The sequence below is a fragment of the Mastomys coucha genome, unplaced genomic scaffold, assembly GCF_008632895.1.
Source record: "Mastomys coucha isolate ucsf_1 unplaced genomic scaffold, UCSF_Mcou_1 pScaffold1, whole genome shotgun sequence".
NCBI lineage: Eukaryota > Metazoa > Chordata > Mammalia > Rodentia > Muridae > Mastomys > Mastomys coucha.
In genome coordinates this window covers 54,305,448-54,326,942 of record NW_022196891.1, presented here as the reverse complement: position 1 = coordinate 54,326,942, position 21,495 = coordinate 54,305,448, and the positions used below count along the sequence as shown (strand labels likewise).

Genomic DNA, 21,495 nt, shown 5'->3' with positions numbered 1-21,495 from the left:
ACCCCTTCCTTCCCTCCAGGAATCCCTCCCATGCCCTAACACCCCTTATTCACCCCTTCCTTCCCTCCCTGCCGCCAGCTGCTTCCCGGCTCCTAACAACAGAGGGCTTACCCATGGCTCTCCACCCTGCAGAGTAGAGGGGAATGAGGGGCTTGCTGTTGAGGTCTCGGGGACCCTAGAACACAGAAAACTAGCCTTGAGCCCAGATACCAGACTAGATACTGAGGGCCAAGTGTGCAAGCCGGAGCAGGGACTGACAGGCACTCGCCAGGGGTGAAGTTCTAGCACCCACCAGGGTTGCTGATGCTTCCTGTCACTGAGTACAGCTGGAACATCCCTTTGCCCGAGAATGAAGGAGGGAAGTACTTTTTTCTATTCATATTGGTAGTATATGTGATTCACTTTGATTTTTTTTTAAATGCTACTTTATCTAAACTTTTTTAAAGCTCTTGCTGTGGCCCACTAAATTAGCTTTAGGAGCTAATGGATCACAACCAACAGTTTGAAAAACCCATCAGCCCCTTGAAACGCACAAGCAGCCTGGGGCTCTGTAGAACCCTCTTTCCTATCCCTGAGCCAGGACCCTCATTTTATGGGGTCCTGTCTCAAATGGACCCTCCCACTTTAGTCCCTGGAATCTAATCTCACAGCAAGTGTTGTCAACAATAGCAACAAAAGCTTTCTGGAAGTCTCCACTTCTAACTGTGTCTTCTGCCACTTGGGTCCAGGACCAATAATTTCTGCAGGACCAATGACTCACCTAGCTTCCACCTGGGGTGCTCCACACTTTTGTGCTTGGTGGGGGGGTGTTAAGTGGGGGGCCAACCTGCTGCTCTCATTGTTCTGGGCTCAGTGAGGGTGCCTTCTAAGAGGATCATATATCACTGCCATGCTTGGCCCAGGCCTCAGCCCAAGAAGTAAACCCAGCCCATGTAATGTGCCTGCACTAGTCAGCTGACGTAGATCTGAATCTGGCTGCTAGGGACCTGAGTGACCTCTTCCTGTACTGTTCCTTCCCACCCAACCCACTCCTCTCCTCAGAGAACCTGCCCACCTCAAAGACCCTCATGGTGCCTCTCCACAGTTCCCTCTGGACATTCTGCTTTGGCTACAGTAGTTCTGTGCAATAGAAACTTGTGGGCGTGGGAAAGGGCACCTCACTCCCCAACCTTGGAATGATGGCTGAAACTCACTTATATCTTTCCACTTTTTCTGCCAACCAACCTAGAAATCTGAGAGCCTTTGGGGGGTGCATGGAGCAGAGCACCCTCCTCTGGGCCCAGGTGGGGGTCTCACCTGTTGTGCAGATGGAAAGTAACAGCCATACAGACAGCATGATGGTTGCCCAGTAGAAGCTTCTGGAGTGAGTGACCTTCTGTAAAGGCTGTCCCTAGTGTATTCACTTCACTCTCTTCTCTTTCCTATCCAAATTGACGGATTTTTACTAAGCAAATACTGAGTGCCTGCTGTTTGCCAAGACACAGCCTGAATAGAGCCAGAAGCACGCTTTTCCTAAACTTTGCAGAAGCACTATGGGCCCTACCACTAAGAAGCAGAGGGGTGAGTGGGAGCCCATCCTTGGGGCTGGCTGCCACTGGAAGAGAGGAGTAGGACAACAGAGTGCCAGATTAATAGATGCTTGGTGTCCTCGGGTTCAGGAGGGCTAGCAACATAGAGGACAAGGGAAAGAGGGGACAAAGGAAGAAGAGTTAAAGTCACCACTTCACTGCCCATCTCACAACTACCATACCAGAGAGTCCATTATCATCTCTTTGTCCCCTTGGTATGGGAAAGATGGCTGTGCCTCTGAAATAGCTTGATCAGAGCACCATAGGGCAGAACAGAACAGCGATTCGAGTGTAGGTCACCGGAAAGCATGACATGGGATGATGCCCCCCCACAAGCTCCACACAGGTCGCATCAGAGCCCCATCCCACCCCAAGTCTAAGATCTGGATCCCAATACAGCACAGCCCGGAGACTGAGGAACTTGCTCTGGAAAACAAAAGCAGCTTGCTTGTATTCTGTCTGTCCCACCCCACCATTATTATCCCCAAGATACCTCTCTCTCTCTCTCTCTCTCTCTCTCTCACCCCCCATCCCATCTCACCCTTATTATCCCCAACCCAGCCTAGAAGACTCCTTTCGCCCAACCCCCCTCCACTTTTGTAGAAGCAGCAGCATACATGAACTGGTTTAATGAGTAAAAATAAAGTACAATGCAGATTGTCAAAGCTTGAGCAATGATGTTGTGCCTTCGTGTGTTCCACCAGTGATGGCCTCAGTGGTAGAAACAGCTCGTATCAAGATATCTCTGGACCACTCTTGAGAGGAAAGCTTGACCATCGTGGTCTGGAAAACACTTGCTCTAACACTTTGCTCTTCACAAAGGCTTCTGATCGAAGTGTCTTCGGTGAAGAACACTGCTAAGCACCAGGCTTCTCATGCACAGAGAGAAGTGAAGTGAGGGTATAAGGTCCCAGGGGCATCAAGTGACAATTCAACATGCCTTCTCTTTCCTTTAGACCCATGCTCTTGAGAACAGGGACTGTGCCCAGTTTACAGAACACTCACCTACCCTACTACTCAGTCTTAGATGCCAGAGTCCATCAGCAAAAAGACTTGCAGGGCCAACCAGGAAAGCACTCAAGAATCCAGGCCTCGTTCCTTCCTTAGGGGCAGGTGAAAGTCACTCCTTAACAGGGACATCCCAGTGTGTCCAGCTGTGTCTTAGCCACGCCCCTCTTCCAAAAAGAAACCCTACGCCGCGGCCTAGTCTCAAATGTGTGTTAGCCACATTGTACAATCAGTAGAAGGACAGACATGAAAGAGGCTGGCCTATGGCCACAGCCGAAAGAGGCTGAGGCTCAATGCTGGGGTTCACAGCCTTGAGCGGATATGTGAGGAAGAGCTCAGAAGTAGGGTAACAGGATGTAGCTGTGCCTGGGGCCTCATCAAAGGAATCTGGAAAACCAGAATTGTCCTCTTAAAGAATGAATGTTGTGTGACTTTTTCTGGAGAGATGGGAACAGCTGTTTACCCAATACGGGACACTGACAACGGACCAAGGAATCATTCTACACAGGATAGGTCTAGCTTAGGGCAACGGTGTGTCTATTTGAGGTTCTCTACTTTATCCTGTGTTACTCAAAGGCAACTACATCACTAGGAAAGTTCACCCCAGCATGGGTGACAACTTACAAAAGCATAACCCTGGAGCTGCCTTCAAAACCTGCAGACAGCTTCTTCCCCAGCAGTTATCACTGCTTATGGAACTGTGGCGAAGGCCAGGAACAAGAAGACTGGGGAAGAGAAGTGCGGTACCCCAGGAGGCAAGAGAGACAGGCTAAGGGAGGAAGGGTAGACAGAGCAGAGGGTTTCAGTAGGGAGCAGGAAGGCACAGAAGGGGCAGTCATCAAGACAGAGCCCAAGAGGAGTCTCTCTGATGTCAGGGGCACTGCTGACTTCCCTCCATGTATAGCTTCCCTCTTTCCAGTTCTCTGAGTACTGAGGTCTGAGAGAGACATGTGGGTGAAGTCCGGGATTGTTCTATGTATGAATATTCCATTACTTCTGCACCAGGAACCCGCAGGACCACTGAGAATAGAATGTGTTATCTATAGAGATTCAAACCTAGTGAAGCCAGTTTAGCACACGTAAAGCTCAGGGGATATGTAGACTTAAGTCCAGTCCTAACTGCTGTTTCAATGACAAGGCCAGAGAATGGTTGGTATACTTGGAGAGGTGGAGGAGACAGAGGATTGATCTGGTGTGCAACACATGTGCTGGGACAAGCTAGGCACTCTGTGTGCTGGAAGGGGGTATAACAAACAGCATCCTTTGCACCTAACTAGTACTTAGGTAAAAATAACTAACATTTGTATGTGGGAGATCTGGCTGATGAGTACGGCCTGCCCTGGTGTTAGACTCAATCAGAGTTGTCTTTCATGGACCTCTCTGCTCTGTCTGCCCTTCTTCCCTGGGCCTGTCTCTCCTGACTCCTGGAGCACGGCTCTTCTCTTCCCCAGTCCTGTCACTCCTGGCCATGGCACTTGTGACCTGGCATCTGAGTCAGTTGCAGGATCTTTCACTTGACTTTGCTTCCACTCAGTCACCAGATGAGTCATGTCTCTCATGCCACCTTTTTCCTCAGCTTCAAGTTGGAGCTCAGAGCCCCAGAGGGTTCTCTCATTTATCACATGGTCCAGGAATCTGTCTGCTACATAGGGGAAGAGTGGGGGAAAGTAGGGGAAAGACTCTAGGACAGGCTCAGTGTTTAAAACAGGGCTGCTGGTAAAATGTACTCTAGGATGAACACACAGGGTGTGGAGAAGGCTGTCCTGTCTTCAAGCCAGAAAAAAATGACCTGCTCAGTGAAGGCTTAAATAGAAAGGCACTAGATCCTCTTCTTTGAATGGCCACTCATTTTGAAGTGACAAACCTAAGAATCTATGGATTGTCACTATCCTAAATTAGCCTGTAGGCATGCCCATCAGGGCTTGTCTTGATTGTTCATTGATATAGCAGAGTATAGCCCACTGTGGGTAGCACCATCCCTTAGGCAGGTGGTTCTGAACTATATAAGAAAACTATTAACCCCAGCACATGGGAGGCAGAAGCAGGCAGATTTCTGAGTTCAAGGCCAGCCTGGTCTACAGAGTGAGTTCCAGGACAGCCAGGGCTACATAAAGAGACCCTGTCTCGAAAAACCAAAAAAAAAAGAAAGAAAAAGAAAAAAAAGAAAGAAAAGAGAAAACTAACATATAAACCTACCTGCTGTCCAGCAAAAACATCCTCCATAGTTCCTGCTGAACTTCTTTGGCTGTGAAATGAGTTTCCTGGTGGAAGTAATGCTGTGTGGAATACCAATCGAGACTACTTTCAGGTTTCTGCTTTGAGTTCCCTCGATGATGATCTGTGACCTGGAATTATCAGCCAAATAAACCCTTTCCTCCTCCCCCATGTTGTTCTTTGTCTTAATTACTGTTCTACTGATATGATAAAGTGCCATAGCCAAGGAAACTTTTTTTTAAAAAGCATCTAATTTGGAGGCTCATGCCCATCATGGAAGGAAGCAGGCATCAGGCAGGCAAGCAGAATGCTAGAGGAGTAACTGAGAGCTTACATGTTGAGGCAGCAAATACAGGGAAGGAGAGGCAGAGGGAATGGGGTGAGCTTTTGAAACCATCAAGCCCACCTCCAATGAGACACTTCTTCCAACAAGGCCACACCTCCTAATCCTTCCCAAACAGTTGGACCAACTGGGGACCAAGCATATGAGCCTGTGGGGGCCATTCTCACTCAAATCTGTCTTTGGACTGGATGTTTTTTTAATCATAGAAACCTAAGTGAAACCATGACAGTTACTAAATAGAAGTCTATAGCATTTCCATAGGATATGTCCTCATGGGTCCAACAGGTACAGGACTTAACAAAGATCTACAATTAGCAGGTGCATACAAGTACCCATCCTTGGCCGGTTTGCCTGCTGGGAGGGCAACAGCCAAGGCAAGACTTCCAGCACCTGTCAGAGCTACATTAGAGAGGAGCTGACTCCGACGCTACATTAGAGAGGAGCTGACTCCAACGCAGCTGATGGGGAGAGCTGACACCTGCTCTCCATGCACCCCAGCATCAAGGAAGTTTCTTCATGGTAGGACTGGGAGCCTAGCAGTTGCCCAATTCATCTTCAGCTCATCAAAGTGAATTTGGGTGTGTGATTTTGGGCTCTGTTAGGTCTGAACCACAGACCTAGCAGTAACACAGCTTAGCATTAAGTACAAAAGAAATCTGGAGTCTATCGCATTCAAACTCCAGAAAGCCAGACAACCTCTTTGTGAGTGTTCTACTGCTGCCAGGAGAAGGAAAGAGTCTCCAGCCTGCATAGAGCTCAACCGTGCGATAAGGAGCAAGTTTGGTCAGGAACACCTAATTATTTGTATGCAGAGTCTCCTATCCACAGCTCTGTCACCTGGAGAAACTTCTGGTTGACAGCACCTGTGCTGGAACGCACCCACCCACTCTCTGTGTGTGTGTGTGTGTGTGTGTGTGTGTGTGTGTGTGTGTGTGTGTGTGTCTGTCTGTCTGTCTGTCTGTCTGTCTGTCTTCTCCTTCCTCTTTTGGCCCTCTCTACAGTGACATTCAGAACTTGACATTGGCTCCTCTGACTCTAGTCACCTGTAAATGTTAACTCGGCTCTTGTGACTCTGGTCTCTACCACCTCCTTACCCTTCATTACTGCCATGACTTTAAGAAAGATGTTCTCATGGTGGGACTGATTGTTCTGGCAGCATGTGTATGGTAGGGGATTGCAAAGTCGATCATCAATGGGAGGTGAGGCCCTTGCCCCAGTGTAGGGGAATGCCAGGGTCAGTAAGTGGGAGAGGGTGGGGTGGCAGGCATGGGGAGAGGGGAGGCAACAGGGGTTTGTTCTTGTTGTTTTTGTTTGTTTGTTTGTTTGGTTGGTTTTTGGAGGGGAAACTGGGAAAGGAGAAATCATATGACATGTAAATAAAGAAAATATCTAATAAAAAACAAAACAAAAAAAGATGTTCTCCAGCCCAGCACAAGCCCTAGAACCCCTGCCACGAGAATATGCCTCATGCCTTCTGGAATCCTTCAGACCCACTCACCCTAAGGTGCTAAGGACCTTAGTGATAGAATGTTCTAGATAATAGGATAATTCAGAAGTGAAAGTCAGTGTCCAAACTGATGGACAGGAAGCCAGCCAGCAGTCAGTTTTTCTAGGAATGACTCCTCTCTAGAACAGATCTAATGTGTGTTCCCCTTTGGCTCCCACTGGCTATAAGAAATAGTAAAACTTCTCATCCCAGCTCAAACTCTCTTTTTCTTCCTACTTTTCCTGCCAAATCAGAGACTAGTGTGGAGCATGGCATGTGTACACCTATTTCTCATTATAATTTGTCCTTTGCATTCCAAATTCTTTCTGGGAGACTAAGGGTCTTGCTTGTATGTATCACCCAGAGCAAAGACCCCACAACGGCTGCCACGGTCTGCTTACAGTCTCATCCTTTATGGGCTACTTTCATACATTCAAATACATCCTTTAACCTGGCTACTTTAGGGGAATCTGTACTCACATGACAGACCCACCCACCACAGAGGCAGGCCAACGCATATAGAGGAAGACGGGCCGACTTGGGGTTCTCCCCAGGGACACTCTACTCTTAGATGGCAAGCCTTGGTTATATGTCTTATCACCCCATAGCAGGGGGCATGCAACTGTCACCATAGCAAAGAGACATAACATACTATCACCCATGGGAGAAGGTAGCCACCCCAGGATTGTCCTTGTGAATTCCGCCCCTCACAGGAACACATTCCCATTGCTCACCCTGTCATCCAATGGCAGAGACAATGCAGTCACTCCTGACAGACTTATACCTGCTTCTGTTTAGGCACCAGTTGTGGAGACATGAACAAACGTGGTCTTGCCTCAGACAAGGCATCGATCAATGACAAATCAAGAACACGTCTACCCAAGTCTAGCTTAGTGAGACAGGGAGTTCACTGCAGCACTAACAGGAGCACAGGCAAGAGCGTATTTATAGGTACATGGGTAACTTAACAACAGCTGCATACTGAAAAGTCGATTTTAACATGAGGGGTGGCACAAAAGCTGTACCCATGGAGATCTTTGCTAAGCTAGCAGACACCTCTCAGGATTCTCTTATTCCTCAGCATTATTTATATAACCTCAGGGGAGCATGGATTCATATTTTGGTAACCTTAGGCTTCTTCGGCTTAATAAAGTTCATTAGCTTCCTTAGTCTTTTTAATATATATTATATAAAAATATGTATATGTTTATAGTTACATAAATATGTTGATTATATTTAAATATATAAAAATAAAATTCATATTTAAATATATAAAATAAGTATGTAAATATATAAATAAAACTATATCTATATAGAGAGAGCAATATATGGATATTTTGCCTGTGTGCTGGTCTGAGTATCACATGCATGCCATATCCCAGAGGCCAGAAGAGAGTACCCTAAGAATGAAGTTATAGATGGTTGTGAGCCATCATGTAGGTACTAGGAATTGAACCAGGGTCTTCTGTAAGAGCAACAAGTGCTTCAAATAGCTCTCTCCAGCTTTAGTATCTTTAGTCTTAAAAGCCTCTCTCGTCCCTCGAGGATTGAATGCTGCTGTTAATAGAAGTCCCACCTTATGTCTCAGACAGGCATTGAACTCGTGACAATCTTTGTGCCACTTGCCAAGTGATGGGATTACAGGCATGAGCCACCCCACTCGGTTTCTTCCCTCTTTCTTAAGGGAAGCTTGACCACATCTCCTTTGTAGTCAGCTATGGCCTCTCAATTAAGTTTCAGCCCCAGGACGGACATGAATGTGACTGTGAAAGGTAAGCAGGGTTGCTACCAGGACAAAGCATGGCATCCTTCCACCTGGCATCTTCAGTGAACACCACGTGAGACAGTCCCTTAAAGCCTAGTCCAAAGATTGCGTGGTGCCACTCATGTTTGTTATTTCAGAGACAAATGGGAATTCCAAAGTGTCGAGGGTTAAAAAGAAGTAGGGACAGGGACAGCAATGGTGAGCTTCCAGGAAGGAGCCTGAAAGAAGGAGGACAGAAATAAATGCCATATTCTCCTTGGATCCTGTCCAAAGACAGAGCATTAAGTCAGGAGGCCCCAGGAGTCACACTTGGCAGGGCAAGCTCTGGTGGCTCTGTGTTACCCTGCACCATCAGCTGTTGTGGTTGGCGGTGGAGCAGTAATGGTTCCCCTGAGACCTGGAAGACCTGGCAAACCTCCTCGGCCTGGTGGATACACAAACGCGAATAGCCAGCAATCCTCACAGGACACCTTGGCTGTGAGTTTTCACCCCTCCTCAAGTGCACAGAAATAGCTGGGGATTTACAATGATCTGTGTACGCCATACTTATTTCTTAAATAGTTCAAATAAACAGCAGATAGAGTATTTTTTTTCTGCAGAAACAATGTAAGCAGAAAAAGTTTATCTTAACAATAGATAAACTATTTATAGGAAAGATCAGAAGTTGCATACTAAATCAAAGTATAGATGATAAAAGATATCTTCACACAGTTGATTCATTCTTCAAGGACAAACCAGTAACAATAATGATGTGTTTGGGTGCACCATGAGAAAACACAGCAGTATGTGTGTGTGTGTGTGTGTGTGTGTGTGTGTGTGTATGTGTGTGTGTGTGTGTGTGGCTTGTTTTTTACTCTATAAAGCAGGTTCCCATTCACTCAGAGTGATGGTTTTCTATCTACTCCTCTGATTACAGTCTGGTATTGCCCATATGTGTGCGTGCTTGGCTAGAAGGTAGCTCATGTAATGTCTGCCCTGCAGAGCCAAGGGATCTTTACTCTCAGTTCTCTGATGCTCTCAAGCCAAAGGAAAAAGAGATAGCCATGACTACAGGCCTGGAAACTCTTCAGCTGATCTGTGATTCATTTTGGGGGGAAATGAGGCCCAGACTGCTCAGCCCATACTCCCTCTCCTTGCCTGGGTCAGCATGAAGCACACCATTCTCCTTTGGTTGGAAGTGAGTGAGCTCCAAGGCTGTCAGTAGGAGTCACCCCCTTGGAAGATGTATCTAACATGGCTGTAGGTGCTTCTGGAGGAAGTTGACCCTGGGAGGACCTAGCAGCTGCATGAAAGGAGAAGAGTCAATGTGGTGAGTGGTATCCGGGGTGGTGCATAATTCACACATATCCTGGGTTACTTCATGTACTGGTGGGCTACCTGCCCTCAGAATGCTCAGGCTGGCTTCTCTGTGCCCACTGTAACCCTTGAGGCGAGAAAATGGAATCCCTAGTGAGGAAGAGAAATCAAGTTCCCCAACCCAGATTCTGAGTCATGTGAGGGCCCAAGAGATGCCACATGTGCCTCCAATTCTCCGTGTTCAACACAAACCACAGTCACCCTCTGTGTTTCACACACACACACACAGTCTTCCTGTCTGAAGCACTATTCAATTTCTTCTAACCCTCTTCTGACATGAAAAAAGAATCAAGAGAAGAGACAGAGTAAAGGTGGACGTGTGGGTTATAGGAGTGAAGAATTGGGTGCCAAGAGGAAGACAGCCTTGTGCAACAGCTTCTCCTGGCCAGCAAGTGAGGCCTCCTGCATCAGGAACCAAAACTTGACTTCACCCAAGGTGTGTGTCTTAGGGTTTTACTGTTGTGAGCAGACACCATGACCAAGGCAAGTCTTATAAAGGACAACATTTAATTGGGGCTGACTTACAGGTTCAGAGGTTCAGTCCATTATCATCAAGGCGGGAGCATGGCAGCATCCAGGCAGGCATGGTGCAGGCGGAGCTGAGAGTTCTACATCTTCATCTGAAGGCTGCTAATGGAAGACTGATTTCCAGGCAGCTAGGATGAGGGTCTTAAGCCCAGGCCCACAGTGACACACCTACTCCAACAAGGCCACGCCTCCTAATAGTGCCACTCCCTGGGCCAAGCATATACACCATCACAGTGTGTGTGTGCTTCTAAATGGCTGGCTGAGGTCCTCAGCATCCCTAGGCTTAAGGCCTTTTGGCTTTGGAACTTGGTAAGAGCCTTTGGTCTCAGAGGCAACAGCAGACAGAGCCAAAGCTGGCAACACTCTAGGCCAGCATACAAATCCTGGCATTGTGACCTCAGCTGTTCTGTACACAAAGAGGTGGTCAACCTACCCTTGCCTAAGCCTTTAAGTTACATAGGTCGGTGGCCTGGTCCCAAGGGACTGTTGTGGGGAGGTTGGGAAGTTGAAGAACACCTGGCCCTTCCATCATGTTAGCCAAGAAGACAGAACTGAAGAAAACTAACCTGGTAAAGGAAGACTGTTGCTAGACACGGTAGGGCCTCTGTGGGCTCTTGCTGAATGGAGGCAGGACAGAGAGGCTACTGGAAGCCATCCTGTGAGCCTTCCAACTTTCTTTCTTTGTTCAGGGCACAAAGCAGCCTCTTGCCTGGAATAGGTGTGAAACTGGCTCCTGGCCTTAGGGTGGGAAGGAAAGAGGCCCACACTGCTCCCGTGTAAGATCCACCGCTCTTCGTGGCTGCTCACAGTCCAGGTCCCCGCCAAGGCCTGTGTCTAACTGGTGGATCTAAAACTCAACCTTGACAGATTAGGCCCACTTTATAGATGAGGAAATGGAGGCCCTGGCACTAAGATGCCCACATTGGTCTTAAAAGAGTGGACAGCTGAGATTAGAACCCAGGTCAGTCTCTTGAAACAACCTCTGGGGCTCTCCTAAAAGTTGTTCAAAAGCTCTTTCTCTATCTGCTGGATAGGTACACGCATGCTCATTAGAAACAGATAACAAGACCAGGTTCAGAGGCCAGAAGCAGACAGCATGCTGGGACAGTGTGAGCCTGTACTCTAGTGCAGATCACAGAGTTGGCTACTAGGGGGCCTTCCCCCAATCCTGATTGTGGCCAACTGTGGCCTCTTCTCTCTGCAGAAAAAGAACTACAGGGCCATTTGCATGGAACCAAAGCCAGAGCTGACACAAGTAAGCTGTTTTGAATTTATGCTAGCAGCCAGGTCTTAGATTCAGGGAGAGGTCATTGAAGACAGGGCCAGCTTCTATTCTTGGTGGCCAAAGCCTATCTTACATGCTGGGGTACATAAAAGAGATAAGTTCCTTGTCTTCATAATTCTTTACCCCGGCAACCAATGAGGCTGCGCTGCCTCTGACACTGAGAACGACTATTAGGAGATAGGAGTAGTTTGCTTTAGACAAAGTGATTGATTGGGAAAAGGCCTCCCCTGTGGGGGACCAGCCAGCGGGCCCACACTCCGTGGGTGCTCTCGGACTGGAGATCTATTGAGAACCTGTTGAAATAAGCGGGTGGGAGAGACACAAGAGAAAGGACACCAAGTAAGCTTTATCAAGGTGTGTCTTTATTTGGGGAAACTGGGTCTATATTGTAAGGCAAAACCCTGAAACCATAAAGGAAAACCAAAACCAGCAATAGTCAAAGCACCTAACATAAACAAGAGACCTGAGGAAGGAACTTCAAAGGCAATTTCGACAGAGGTGAGATAGTTGTCAGCAGTCTTTGATCTGTGGCAGTCAGGGATTCGCTCCACAGGTGGCATCTGCAGTCCTTGGTCTCCTGGCAAGGGGAGGGAGTCCACACTCCCCTGAAGCAAGTACAGGAGGACTAGATGCTGTCAAAGCAGAGGCTGAGAAAGCACCTTCTAGATTTAGGGAAGCAGCAATCTGAGGTAGGAAGAAGCTTAATTGTGCTGGGGAGCAGGAAGGGCAAGAAGAGTTGAGGCCCACTGAGCCAAAGGAGGAGCAGAACACACAGAAAGGGTTGCCGGGGCCTTCTGCATAGGCCACCAGATTTTCTTTGTGTCCTGTCTCCAGAGAGGCACAGGATTCAGAGTGGTCTCTCTAGCCTCTGTAATTCCACCCACATTCAGTTTCCAGGGCTTCTGTGTTTCTGTTTCCATCCCCAGATATGTGATTGGAAAGGATTTAAACAAGAAAGGCTACTCATCAAAAGAGGGATGACGAAGAAGCTGAAGGTCGGTGTTTGGGCCCCTGTGGCTTAGGGACAGATCAGAGTGGTGAGGGGGTGGCCAGCCAGCTGACTTCTGAGTGCTGGTACCTGCCACTTCACTCACTCCAGGGCTTACTTTTTTTTTTTTTTTGGTTTTTCAAGACAGGGTTTCTCTGTATAGCTCTGGCTGTCCTGGAACTCACTCTGTAGACCAGGCTGGCCTCGAACTCAGAAATCCGCCTGCCTCTGCCTCCCAAGTGCTGGGATTAAAGGTGTGTGCCACCACCGACCGGCTCAGGGCTTACATTTTAAACATGTTAGTTTGAAACTATTTGAATTACCTAGAGCAAAGAATGGCATAGTGAAATCTAGTACACATTTTACCCAGTTTGTGATAACTCTATTCTGTTTCTGTCTTCCTTTCTACACATACATATACACAGAAACACACACACACACAGAGCCCTCCATGCCTTTAATTCAACCAACCTGTGATTTAAAATATTTGATAAAACATTACAGATATTTTTCCATCACGTTCTAAACTAGACTGTATAACAATCATTTACATAGCATTTACTTGCATTGTATATTTGAATGATTCAGGAATGATTTAAAGCGTATGGGAGGGTGTGTCCAGGAGGGAGGGGATGTCAGCATTGGCAGATTTGGATATCTGCAGGATTCCTAAAGCCAGTTCCTCTCAGATACCAAGGAACTGCTATGGCACTTCAGTCTTCCTCGTTCTGGATAGTGGGTGGGTATCTGACTGTATCTACCTCCCTTTCCTACACTCGCTCTTCCCTTGGCCTTCATCACAGAGAGTACTGATGGATTGGCTAATCCTCCATGGATACCCAAAACTAATGACACGGTACATTTTCTGAACCATTTGGGATTTAAGTTTTCCTAAATTTTTAATGTATACTTTCTAAAGTCAAGCATGTTCTCTAACACATTTTCGTGTGTAATTATCCAAATTAAGTCATTAACAAAGCCTTTATTTTGCTGTTACTAGCTGTCTCATTAACAACAAAATAACTCTAGTCCCTCTCTCTCTCTCATGTGTGTGTGTGTGTGTTTGTGTGTGTGCGTGTATATGCATGCATGTTTTGCCAGTGTAAAGTTGGAGTTACAAATAGTGATAAGCCTCTAGATGTAGGTGTTGGGAATGGAACACAGGCCCTCTGATAGAGCAGCAAGCATTCTTCATCGCTAAGACGTCTCCAGCCCCACTGTCTCCTCACTGTGAATTGCCCTTTTGGTGACTATCTTCCTGGAATCCAACAATTATGAAGCTTTATTTAACTGAGGGACCCTTTCTATTTGTTGTAATAAAAGATAACTTTTATTCTCCTGATATGTCATCTCTGAGGCTTACTGCTTTAGTCTGTTAACCTAGGCCTAGTCCTGGAAGCTTCTAGCCTCCATACAATTTTATCAAGGCCTAGAATGTTCTCAGACTCTGAGACTTATGCTAAATATGATTACTCTTTCCTATTGGCAGGCTGGTTCAACTCAGCTGTCCTGGCTCAAACTCTTCCTCTCCAAGCCAACTGATTCAATCTGGCTTCTCTCTCTCAGCCTCTCCTGAATTGCTCTGCTTGGCCTCAAACTAGCTCTAGCAATCTGTCCTAATCTTTTGGCTCCTTCTCATTCTCTAGCTCATTCTGTCTTTACCTGTGTGTAACTGTTCTCTCTTTGTGACCCATCTCTCTATCACTGTCCCTGTAAACCTGCCTCCTTTTTTCTCTCTGCCTTGTTCCCCTAAGTAGCTTCCCTTTCCTCTCTTCTCCTGAGAGTTGGGCATATCCTATTCTGTCAAATCTTTCTCCGATTCATCACTTCGTCTGCCACTCAATTAGCTATCACTATGCTTCCTTCTATAGACTATCTTTACCTTCATTGTTTGGGATTAAAGGTGTGTACTAAGGGTGCATCTGTATTTCAGCCAGAGGGATTAAAGGTATATGCTAAGGGCTGAGCCACACCACAACTAGAAACCTGTTTTTTCAGTAAATAACACAGTCTCCAGTTTCACAGTGTGATGATCAAATATCCTGCCACAATTTGTCTGCTATTTCTAGGTTTAGGCTGGGTGCTTTAGGCAAGCCTGCCAAAGCTCTTCAGTGTGTCTCCTCTGCAGGGCTTCCACAATCCTTTCCTCTGTTTTGTAGTGCACCAAGGACCTGCCCTTGTTGACTTCAACGTGTGTCTCTCACATTTATTTCCCCAGAACGAACTCAGGGAGGTGAGAGAAGAACTCACAGAAAAAATGGAAGAGATAAAACAGGTAACAGAATAAGGCTCCAGCCAGAGAAAAGAAGCAGAGCCTTGAGGCAAATGGAATCGCTAGCTCTGAGTAGAAAGGCAAGCAGGACTTTCCTGGAAAAGCAGAAAACCTAAGTCGCACACAGTCCTCATAGTGTTTCACCCCTGGTCAGATAGAACACTCTTTCTTCTTCTGGGCCTAAGTCCACTTTTCAATTGATTAAGGACTCCTCCTAGTGTTCAAAGGTTGGTCGTGATAGAACTTGATTCAGCAGTAAGAGTGAAGAGGGGCTGGCGAGGAATTTGGAGACAGTTGCTGATTAACTAACTTCTTTAAGCATCTTATTTCTATGACACAATCACCAATAGCTTACTGAGAGAACAGGGCATAAGCAAGAAGGTGTGGATTCAAGCTGTGGTCTGAGCTCCACAGGGAGTCCTGTCAAAGCTGACGACGGCAATGGCTTGGTGGTAGCTGTACCAGACCCTTCATAGACTTCTCAGAAGAAAGTGGGTTATATAGCCTACTAGTCATCTCTTCCTGATATCCCCCTGCTGTCCTTTACTTAAAATGCCCAGAAGGTTCTCTGGCTTCAGTAACACATTTTATGCCTTGTTAAATCATGCTCTTCTTCCTCATTAGATAAAGGATATAATGGACAAAGATTTCGACAAACTTCATGAGTTTGTGGAAATTATGAAGGTAAGCTTTCACTGTATGTCTTCCATGGATCACCTGGGAAACGATAGGAGAGAGGCCAGGCCCCTGCCCTTGAGGTATCTGTAACCCACTAGGTAGAACTGGATGCTAAGTTACAGACTATCTGTTAATTAGGGGTTTAGAAGTAGGAGTAATGAGTGAGCGTGGGGGTTAGGAGAGAAGTCCTTAGAGAAAATGTGAGCCTTAAGGCTTGATGATTATGTTGGGAGCTTAATATAAATATAACGAAGGCCTAGTGTAGTGCCCTTTTGACTCAGAAAATAAGAAGGATAACTTGGACCATGGAGCAATGGTTTACAAATGTTAGTCTGTTTCAGAATGATGTACAGCAAGAGCCCCAGTTGTGAACATTCAGATGGGGCATGAGTTCCCCCCATAGAGCCTTGAGAATCCCTGATGGAGATGTTCAGGCAGGCAAAGGCCAATGGCTCATGTGTTTTTCAAGACTTCTAAAGGACACTAGGCTTACCAGATAATTAAAGTTAATGATAAATCCAGAGTCATCAGGGTGGGTAATGATAAGCAGAGAAATGGATGTGCATCCATAATTCTAGGATGGCTTCTTTGCAGCTTAGGATGGAGGTCCTAAGGACCCCCCCAGGAGCACGTTAGAGCCATCCAGACACCCAAACTCCATACAGACCAAAAACTGAACCAAAATTTCTCCAAGGAGGAGTCGTTTAAGTGCCACAAATGATTTTAAAATGTACATGTGTGTATCTATATGCGTCTATGAATGTGTGTATGTAAATAAACATATACATATTAAGATAGTCCTTGTAGCACATGCTGACCTCCAGCTTTTGATCACTCCTGCCTTACCCCCTAGTGCTGGGGTTGCAGGCCCACCTCCCACACTTGGCTTCTTCATACAGGATCTAAATGTGTCGTCTCCCACGCAAACCAGGTTCTTCATTTTTAAAAATGAACACATCTGCCAGCCTGCACATTGAGACGAGGCCAGACAGTCCTGTCTTAATGCCCCCAACCCCCCAGCTCTCCTCACAACAAGCAGGTCAGAATCTGTGAGGGTAAGGTCCCAGCAGCAATAACCTAAAGTTCTTCAAGGCTGAGAACCAAGTTTCCATAAAGTTTTAAGTATGATAAAGGTTTTTTGTTGTTGTTGCTGTTGGTTTTTGGTGGCTCATGGGACTGGATCCTGGGGTCCTACAAGCTAGGCAGTCAGTCATTTGACCACTGAGCTGGATCCAGCTCTGTGATAAAAGGTGGTTCTCAAATGTCAGTGAGAAGAGAAGGGATATGTAATGACTTAAAAACATTGCTTGACTCTATGAGGAAAAACCAATCCACTAGCAATGTATGCTGAACTGGCCTATAAAGTAAATTTAAAAACTAAAAAGCAGTAAGGAAGAGTTATAAATATAATGGGTGAGATGGCAAAATATTGATTATATTTGCCTATTTAAACATGTTTTAAAGAATCAGGATGGAAAAAAATATACAGGATTCAAGAACAGGTTGAGGAAATAGATTTCCTTAATGTGGTAAGGGACAAATGGTTTTTAACCTATAACATATAGATCTCATACAAAACAACCAGAAATAAATGAGAAATGGGCTTGGATGGACAAGCCAGCAGGAACAGAACAAAGACACAGAGCACACAAGCAGTTTTGCTCCCACGAGATCAGATCTATGCAACTAAGTATCACGTAGCTGGGGCAGGAGGGACAGCTGAGGGATCAACCCACTGCTCTTGCAGTACGTCTCATGTGGTTCCCAGCACCCACACTGAGTGTCTCACATCTGTCCATAACTCCTGCACCAGGGGGATCTGATGTGTCTGCCCTGGGGAGGCCCCTGGACAAGTGCACATACTACCCCCCCACACACACACACATACACAGCACCTAAAAAGACTAAGTAATGTAACTGTCACACTCAAATAAGCCAAGTGTGGATTTCTGACAATAAACTATTGATAAAAATACTAATCTATTGAAGAATGGAATAATTAAAAATAGGCACCACTGATTCAATTCTGTTTAATTCAATATTAAAACCTGTCAGCATAAGTATGTTCATTTCAGAATTATTGATAATAGCAAACAGGTATAACCACAATTTCCAACAATAGAGGAATCATTGAATTATGGTTTATCCATACATTACTGTTAGGATCTATTAAAGGTAAAGCTTATAAAGCATGCTTATCATGAAATATGAGTAAGATTAAGAGGCTAATCTCAACTAGGTAAAAATGTAAGTATATAGGAAAAAGATTGGGAATATACCAAAAGCAAAGGGCTTGAGGGGGACAGGAGAAGGTTCATTTTTTGAAATATTCCCGTTTTATCCAGTTTGTGCAAAGGGCATGTGCTATTTCTCTATTAACATGCGAACACCATAAGCATTTTTTCAGTGGCCACTCTGGGTATGGAAAGGCACAAAGAAAGCTATTTCAGGCAGGGGACAGCTTGGGCACAGCAGCGGGGATGGCTGTGTTTCCCAGTCTGCAGGGAGACCAGCCACGGTAGGGTCATCTTGGGGAAACCGGAAAATAAAACTGCATAGCCACACAGTGAACAATGATGGGCTTTTAGAAACAGCTGGCAACGCTGGGACTCATCTCAGGAGATTCCTAAAGAACACAGGGCAGCAGCTGCTGGCAAGGTAGCCTGGGGGATGCGAGCGGATGGGGAAGGTCTGGAACCACCCCGAGCGAGCGAGTGAGCAGTGCAGTGATGGGGGGGAGGGGGAACACGGAGAAGGAGGCCCGGGGAAGACGGGAGAAGTCAAAAGGATGCGAGCGGATGGGGAAGGTCTGGAACCTCCCCGAGAGAGCGAGTGAGCAGTGCAGTGATACGGGGGAGGGGGAGGGGGGCAGAGAAGGGGGCCCGGGGAAGAGGGGAGAAGTCAAAGGAGGGAGATGTGGTGGTTCTTGGTGACAGAGTCGGTATAGTGAAGTCTTAAGAGCGTCCATGGTAATGCCAGGGTTTCCACCAGGATGGACAAAGGCTGTGGAAAAAAGGACATTCACCGTGAGGATTCGGGCTGATTTAGAAGCAGAAGGAGAGCTTGAGGTTAGGGTTAGGAGTAAAGGGCGCTGGAGAGTGCTCAGCCTGAGGGGCGTGGCCTGAGGGGTGTGTCTGACCTGAAGGAGATTTTGAAGCTGTTCCCAAGTATGTTAACATTTACAAATGCTCACACTGCTGTCCTCAGGACACCCCCAGCCCACCTCCTGTAGTGTGAGTGCTTCATCACCTTCCTACACCAGATCAAACCGGTTCAGAGTCTTTTTTCATTAGAATCACCGTTCACTTGGAGTAAATTATTTTTTATTCATATTTTATGACAACCAGTCCACACCAGTTCTGTTCACAATGAAGAATGTCAGTTACAGCTTCTACACCTTTAGGGTTTCTCCCTGTCTATTGTTATTTCTGTCTGGCTTTTCCCAGAGGTTATTTTTACTTTCTTAGTTGTCAGTGAATAATAAATGAGCTGCCTTGTTTTAACTACTGTCTTCTATTTCATTTTTATGGTTTATTTTTATTATTTTAAATTAGTGTGTATACATGTGAATCTGTGTGTGTGTGTGTGTGTGCGTGTGTGTGTGTGTGTGTGTGTGTGTGTGTGTGTGTGTGTTGGCCGGGAGGGGCAAGTGCACAAGGTGGCCAGAAGCACTGGCTCCCCTGGAGTGAGAGTCCTAGGCAGTGTGTGAGTGCTAGGAGCTAAACCTGGGTCTTCTGCAGGGGGCTCTCTTAGCCACTGAGCCACCTATTCACCTCTAGCTTGGCTTTGCTTGTTTTGTTTTTTGGTCTTTCTACTACAACTGTGTTGTTCTCAAAGGGTGTGTGTGTGTGTGTTAAATACTGAAGTCAATGAGTCTATGAGGTCACAATGTGTTTTCTTAGCTGCATTGTCTCCGAGGCATCAACTCAAAGCCTCATACCTGGGGTCGGACAGAACATCCCCTGGCCTCTGGCTGGCCTAGTGGCCATGGCCAGTCTGGTATGCCTCTGCCTGTGCTCCAGTCTCATCACGGAATGGGGGTGGAAGGTGTCGGTCAGGGGCATGCATGCATGCTCCATTCACCACCTCAGCCAAGGCTAGAGAGGATTCTTAAAGTCTGAGGCAGAAGTGGCTTGGAGGGAGGAGGGGTCTCCAAGCTCTTCAGGAGAGGGATGGGTTCTAGCCTTGGGTTCTCTCTTGAAGGAGATGCAGCACGATATGGATGAGAGGATGGATGTTTTAATTAATATTCAGAAGAACAACAAGCTGTAAGTGTCTTCCTCATCCCTAGAGGCCCCTCCCTTCACCTTGCTCAGTCAGTGCACAGGGGTCTCAGAGAGAGTGCACTCCTCAAGGAACTATCTTGGCTTCTGCCATCACAGTGGCTGGAAGTCAAGATCTTCCATGCCCTGTGCACTGGTAGAAACAGTCTCCCCAAATCTCTGCCCCTCCCAACCCACCAGTCCCTTTCAAAACCAACCAAAGGAGCAGCAGAAATGTGGGCAGATAGGAAAGATGGACAAAGGCTCCCAGGTCATGACCACGGAAGAACCCGTTGGAGCACAATGTGACAAGATGGTGGTGCCACCAAAACCACTGGAGTCCTTCCATTCATGTCAGAGTTGCTGCGTAAGTGAACTCCTGCCCACCTGCACTGGCTCTGGAGCCCCCGGGCTGCTCCTGTCCTGACTTCCCAAGAACTCTTGCCTCATCCTATTGCCAGCCCTTGGGATGCCTCCCTTAGTCTAGAAAGCTTCTGTAGTTGCCTCGCCTTCTAGGCTCTGGTGAGTCTTAAGCCACGATTGTGCAGTCAACCCTTGGAAGTGCCTGCTCCCGAGTTCTCAGTTACTCTGTCCTTTCCTATAGCAAAGCCTGATTGAGGTACCCAGCAGGCTGGCCAACTCGAACCAGGAAAAAAATGAACTTTCTTGTGCCGTTTCTGTCCTCTGCAGGAGAAATGTTTGTTGTGTGCTCTAAAGACCAACTGCAGTCGGGGGTAGGTAGATCCACATGAGAAGTGCCTTCTCTCAGTTGGGTGTCTTGTGATAGACCAACTGCAGTCAGGGGTAGGTAGATCCACATGAGAAGTGCCTTCTCTCAGTTGGGTGTCTCGCAATCATCCCAAAGGGAGTATGCTTCAGCTTCCTATTGCAGCAAAGCCCATCTGTGGTTGTATAGGGAATAGGGGCTGTAAGTGGATTCTGCCACCCAGCATAGCCACCCAGGCATAGAGGATGTGGCACCAGGAAAGAGGATTTGGGTAGCCAAGCCTAAGGTTGCTGTCCACAGGCTTGCTTGGTGGGGAGGGTATGCCCTTAGCCGCAGCCGCAGCCTGGCCCCAGGTCCCCCACATTTCTTCTACCCAGCAGGAGACCTTCACACCCTGCCTGGGCACCTTTTTCACATTTGTCGCCTGGAGCTGCTTTCTGATTTACCTGTACTTCAACCTCAACGAGATGGAGTTCGTGCTTCCAACCTAGCACAGCCACGGAGCCCAGCAGCAGCTCTTCATCATCTCCTGCCTCCTGTGAGCTGCACAGCAGAGTTTTTCTGCCCTCTTAAACACCCTCCAACCCCCACCCCTGCCCAGGCTTCCACCTGGAGATTAAAGAGTCTTTCATTTAAAGCAAAAAAGACTGTCACCATTTTGAGCACCTGCCCAACATTTGCGTGCCTGGAGCATCACTTTTTTGTTGTTGTTGTTCTAAATCAGCATATTTCGAACACCAAATCCTCTTCTTCTCCCTGTTGGCTAGTGCAACAATTCTGAATGATCTCAGGCTTGCCTCTCTCTCCATTCCACTGGGCCCTAAAGAGTTCTAGATCATAGCCCCAAGATACCCCCAAAATACAGAGCATCAGCCTGTCTAGACTCAAGACACTCACCTGCTGCCCTGCAAACTGATCCCCACAACCTCAGCCCCTGCAGTGTTTCTGGATGTCATGGGCAACAAAGACAACCTCTGAGCCTCAAGTTGACAGGACTGTGAGCTCCCCTCTGAGG

General features: G+C 46.9%; 2 protein-coding genes across 20 annotated transcripts in view; one reads left to right on the top strand and one right to left on the bottom strand.

Moving 5' to 3' along the window:
- The window catches only part of LOC116101998 (putative C-type lectin domain family 20 member A), a 24,760-nt gene extending 14,445 nt beyond the window's left edge, over positions 1-10,315 (bottom strand). For 3 of the 4 annotated variants that reach the window (XR_004122969.1, XM_031386149.1, XM_031386135.1), the window contains exons 1-3: positions 10,266-10,315; positions 4,773-4,921; positions 112-175 (exon numbers count right to left, since the gene is read on the bottom strand). Coding sequence is in view for 1 of the 4 variants with exons in the window: in XM_031386135.1 (XP_031241995.1) it covers positions 112-175; positions 4,773-4,799 (91 nt within the window). In the remaining 3 variants the exon portion in view is untranslated. The remainder of the gene's footprint in view (positions 1-111; positions 176-4,772; positions 4,922-10,265) is intronic. The other variant, XM_031386159.1, reaches the window with a different exon arrangement.
- Positions 10,316-10,688: 373 nt separating this feature from the next.
- Positions 10,689-21,125, top strand: Tex35 (testis expressed 35). 16 transcript variants are annotated; one of them, XM_031386004.1, is made up of 9 exons: positions 10,689-10,837; positions 11,473-11,523; positions 12,480-12,548; positions 14,760-14,816; positions 15,438-15,497; positions 19,695-19,759; positions 19,955-20,120; positions 20,444-20,487; positions 20,858-21,125. In XM_031386004.1, the coding sequence occupies exons 1-9, from the start codon at positions 10,799-10,801 to the stop codon at positions 20,919-20,921; spliced, it is 615 nt and encodes a 204-aa protein (XP_031241864.1). In that variant the 5' UTR covers positions 10,689-10,798; the 3' UTR covers positions 20,922-21,125. The 16 variants fall into 16 exon arrangements, with proteins under 16 accessions (XP_031241864.1, XP_031241845.1, XP_031241875.1 ...); XM_031386015.1 differs by having other exon boundaries at positions 10,691-10,837; positions 20,861-21,125; XM_031386048.1 differs by lacking the exon at positions 20,444-20,487 and adding an exon at positions 10,958-10,986 and having other exon boundaries at positions 10,703-10,863.
- Positions 21,126-21,495: the final 370 nt, after the last annotated feature.

Bases quoted from the DNA above. Each gene is read 5' to 3' on its own strand.
- Tex35 (XM_031385932.1), top strand. From the start codon at position 11,182: ATGCCCACATTGGTCTTAAAAGAGTGGACAGCTGAGATTAGAACCCAG. The intron at 11,524-12,479 runs GTAAGCTGTTTT...TTCCATCCCCAG, and splicing joins CAAAGCCAGAGCTGACACAA to ATATGTGATTGGAAAGGATT. The intron at 14,817-15,437 runs GTAACAGAATAA...CTTCCTCATTAG, and splicing joins AAATGGAAGAGATAAAACAG to ATAAAGGATATAATGGACAA.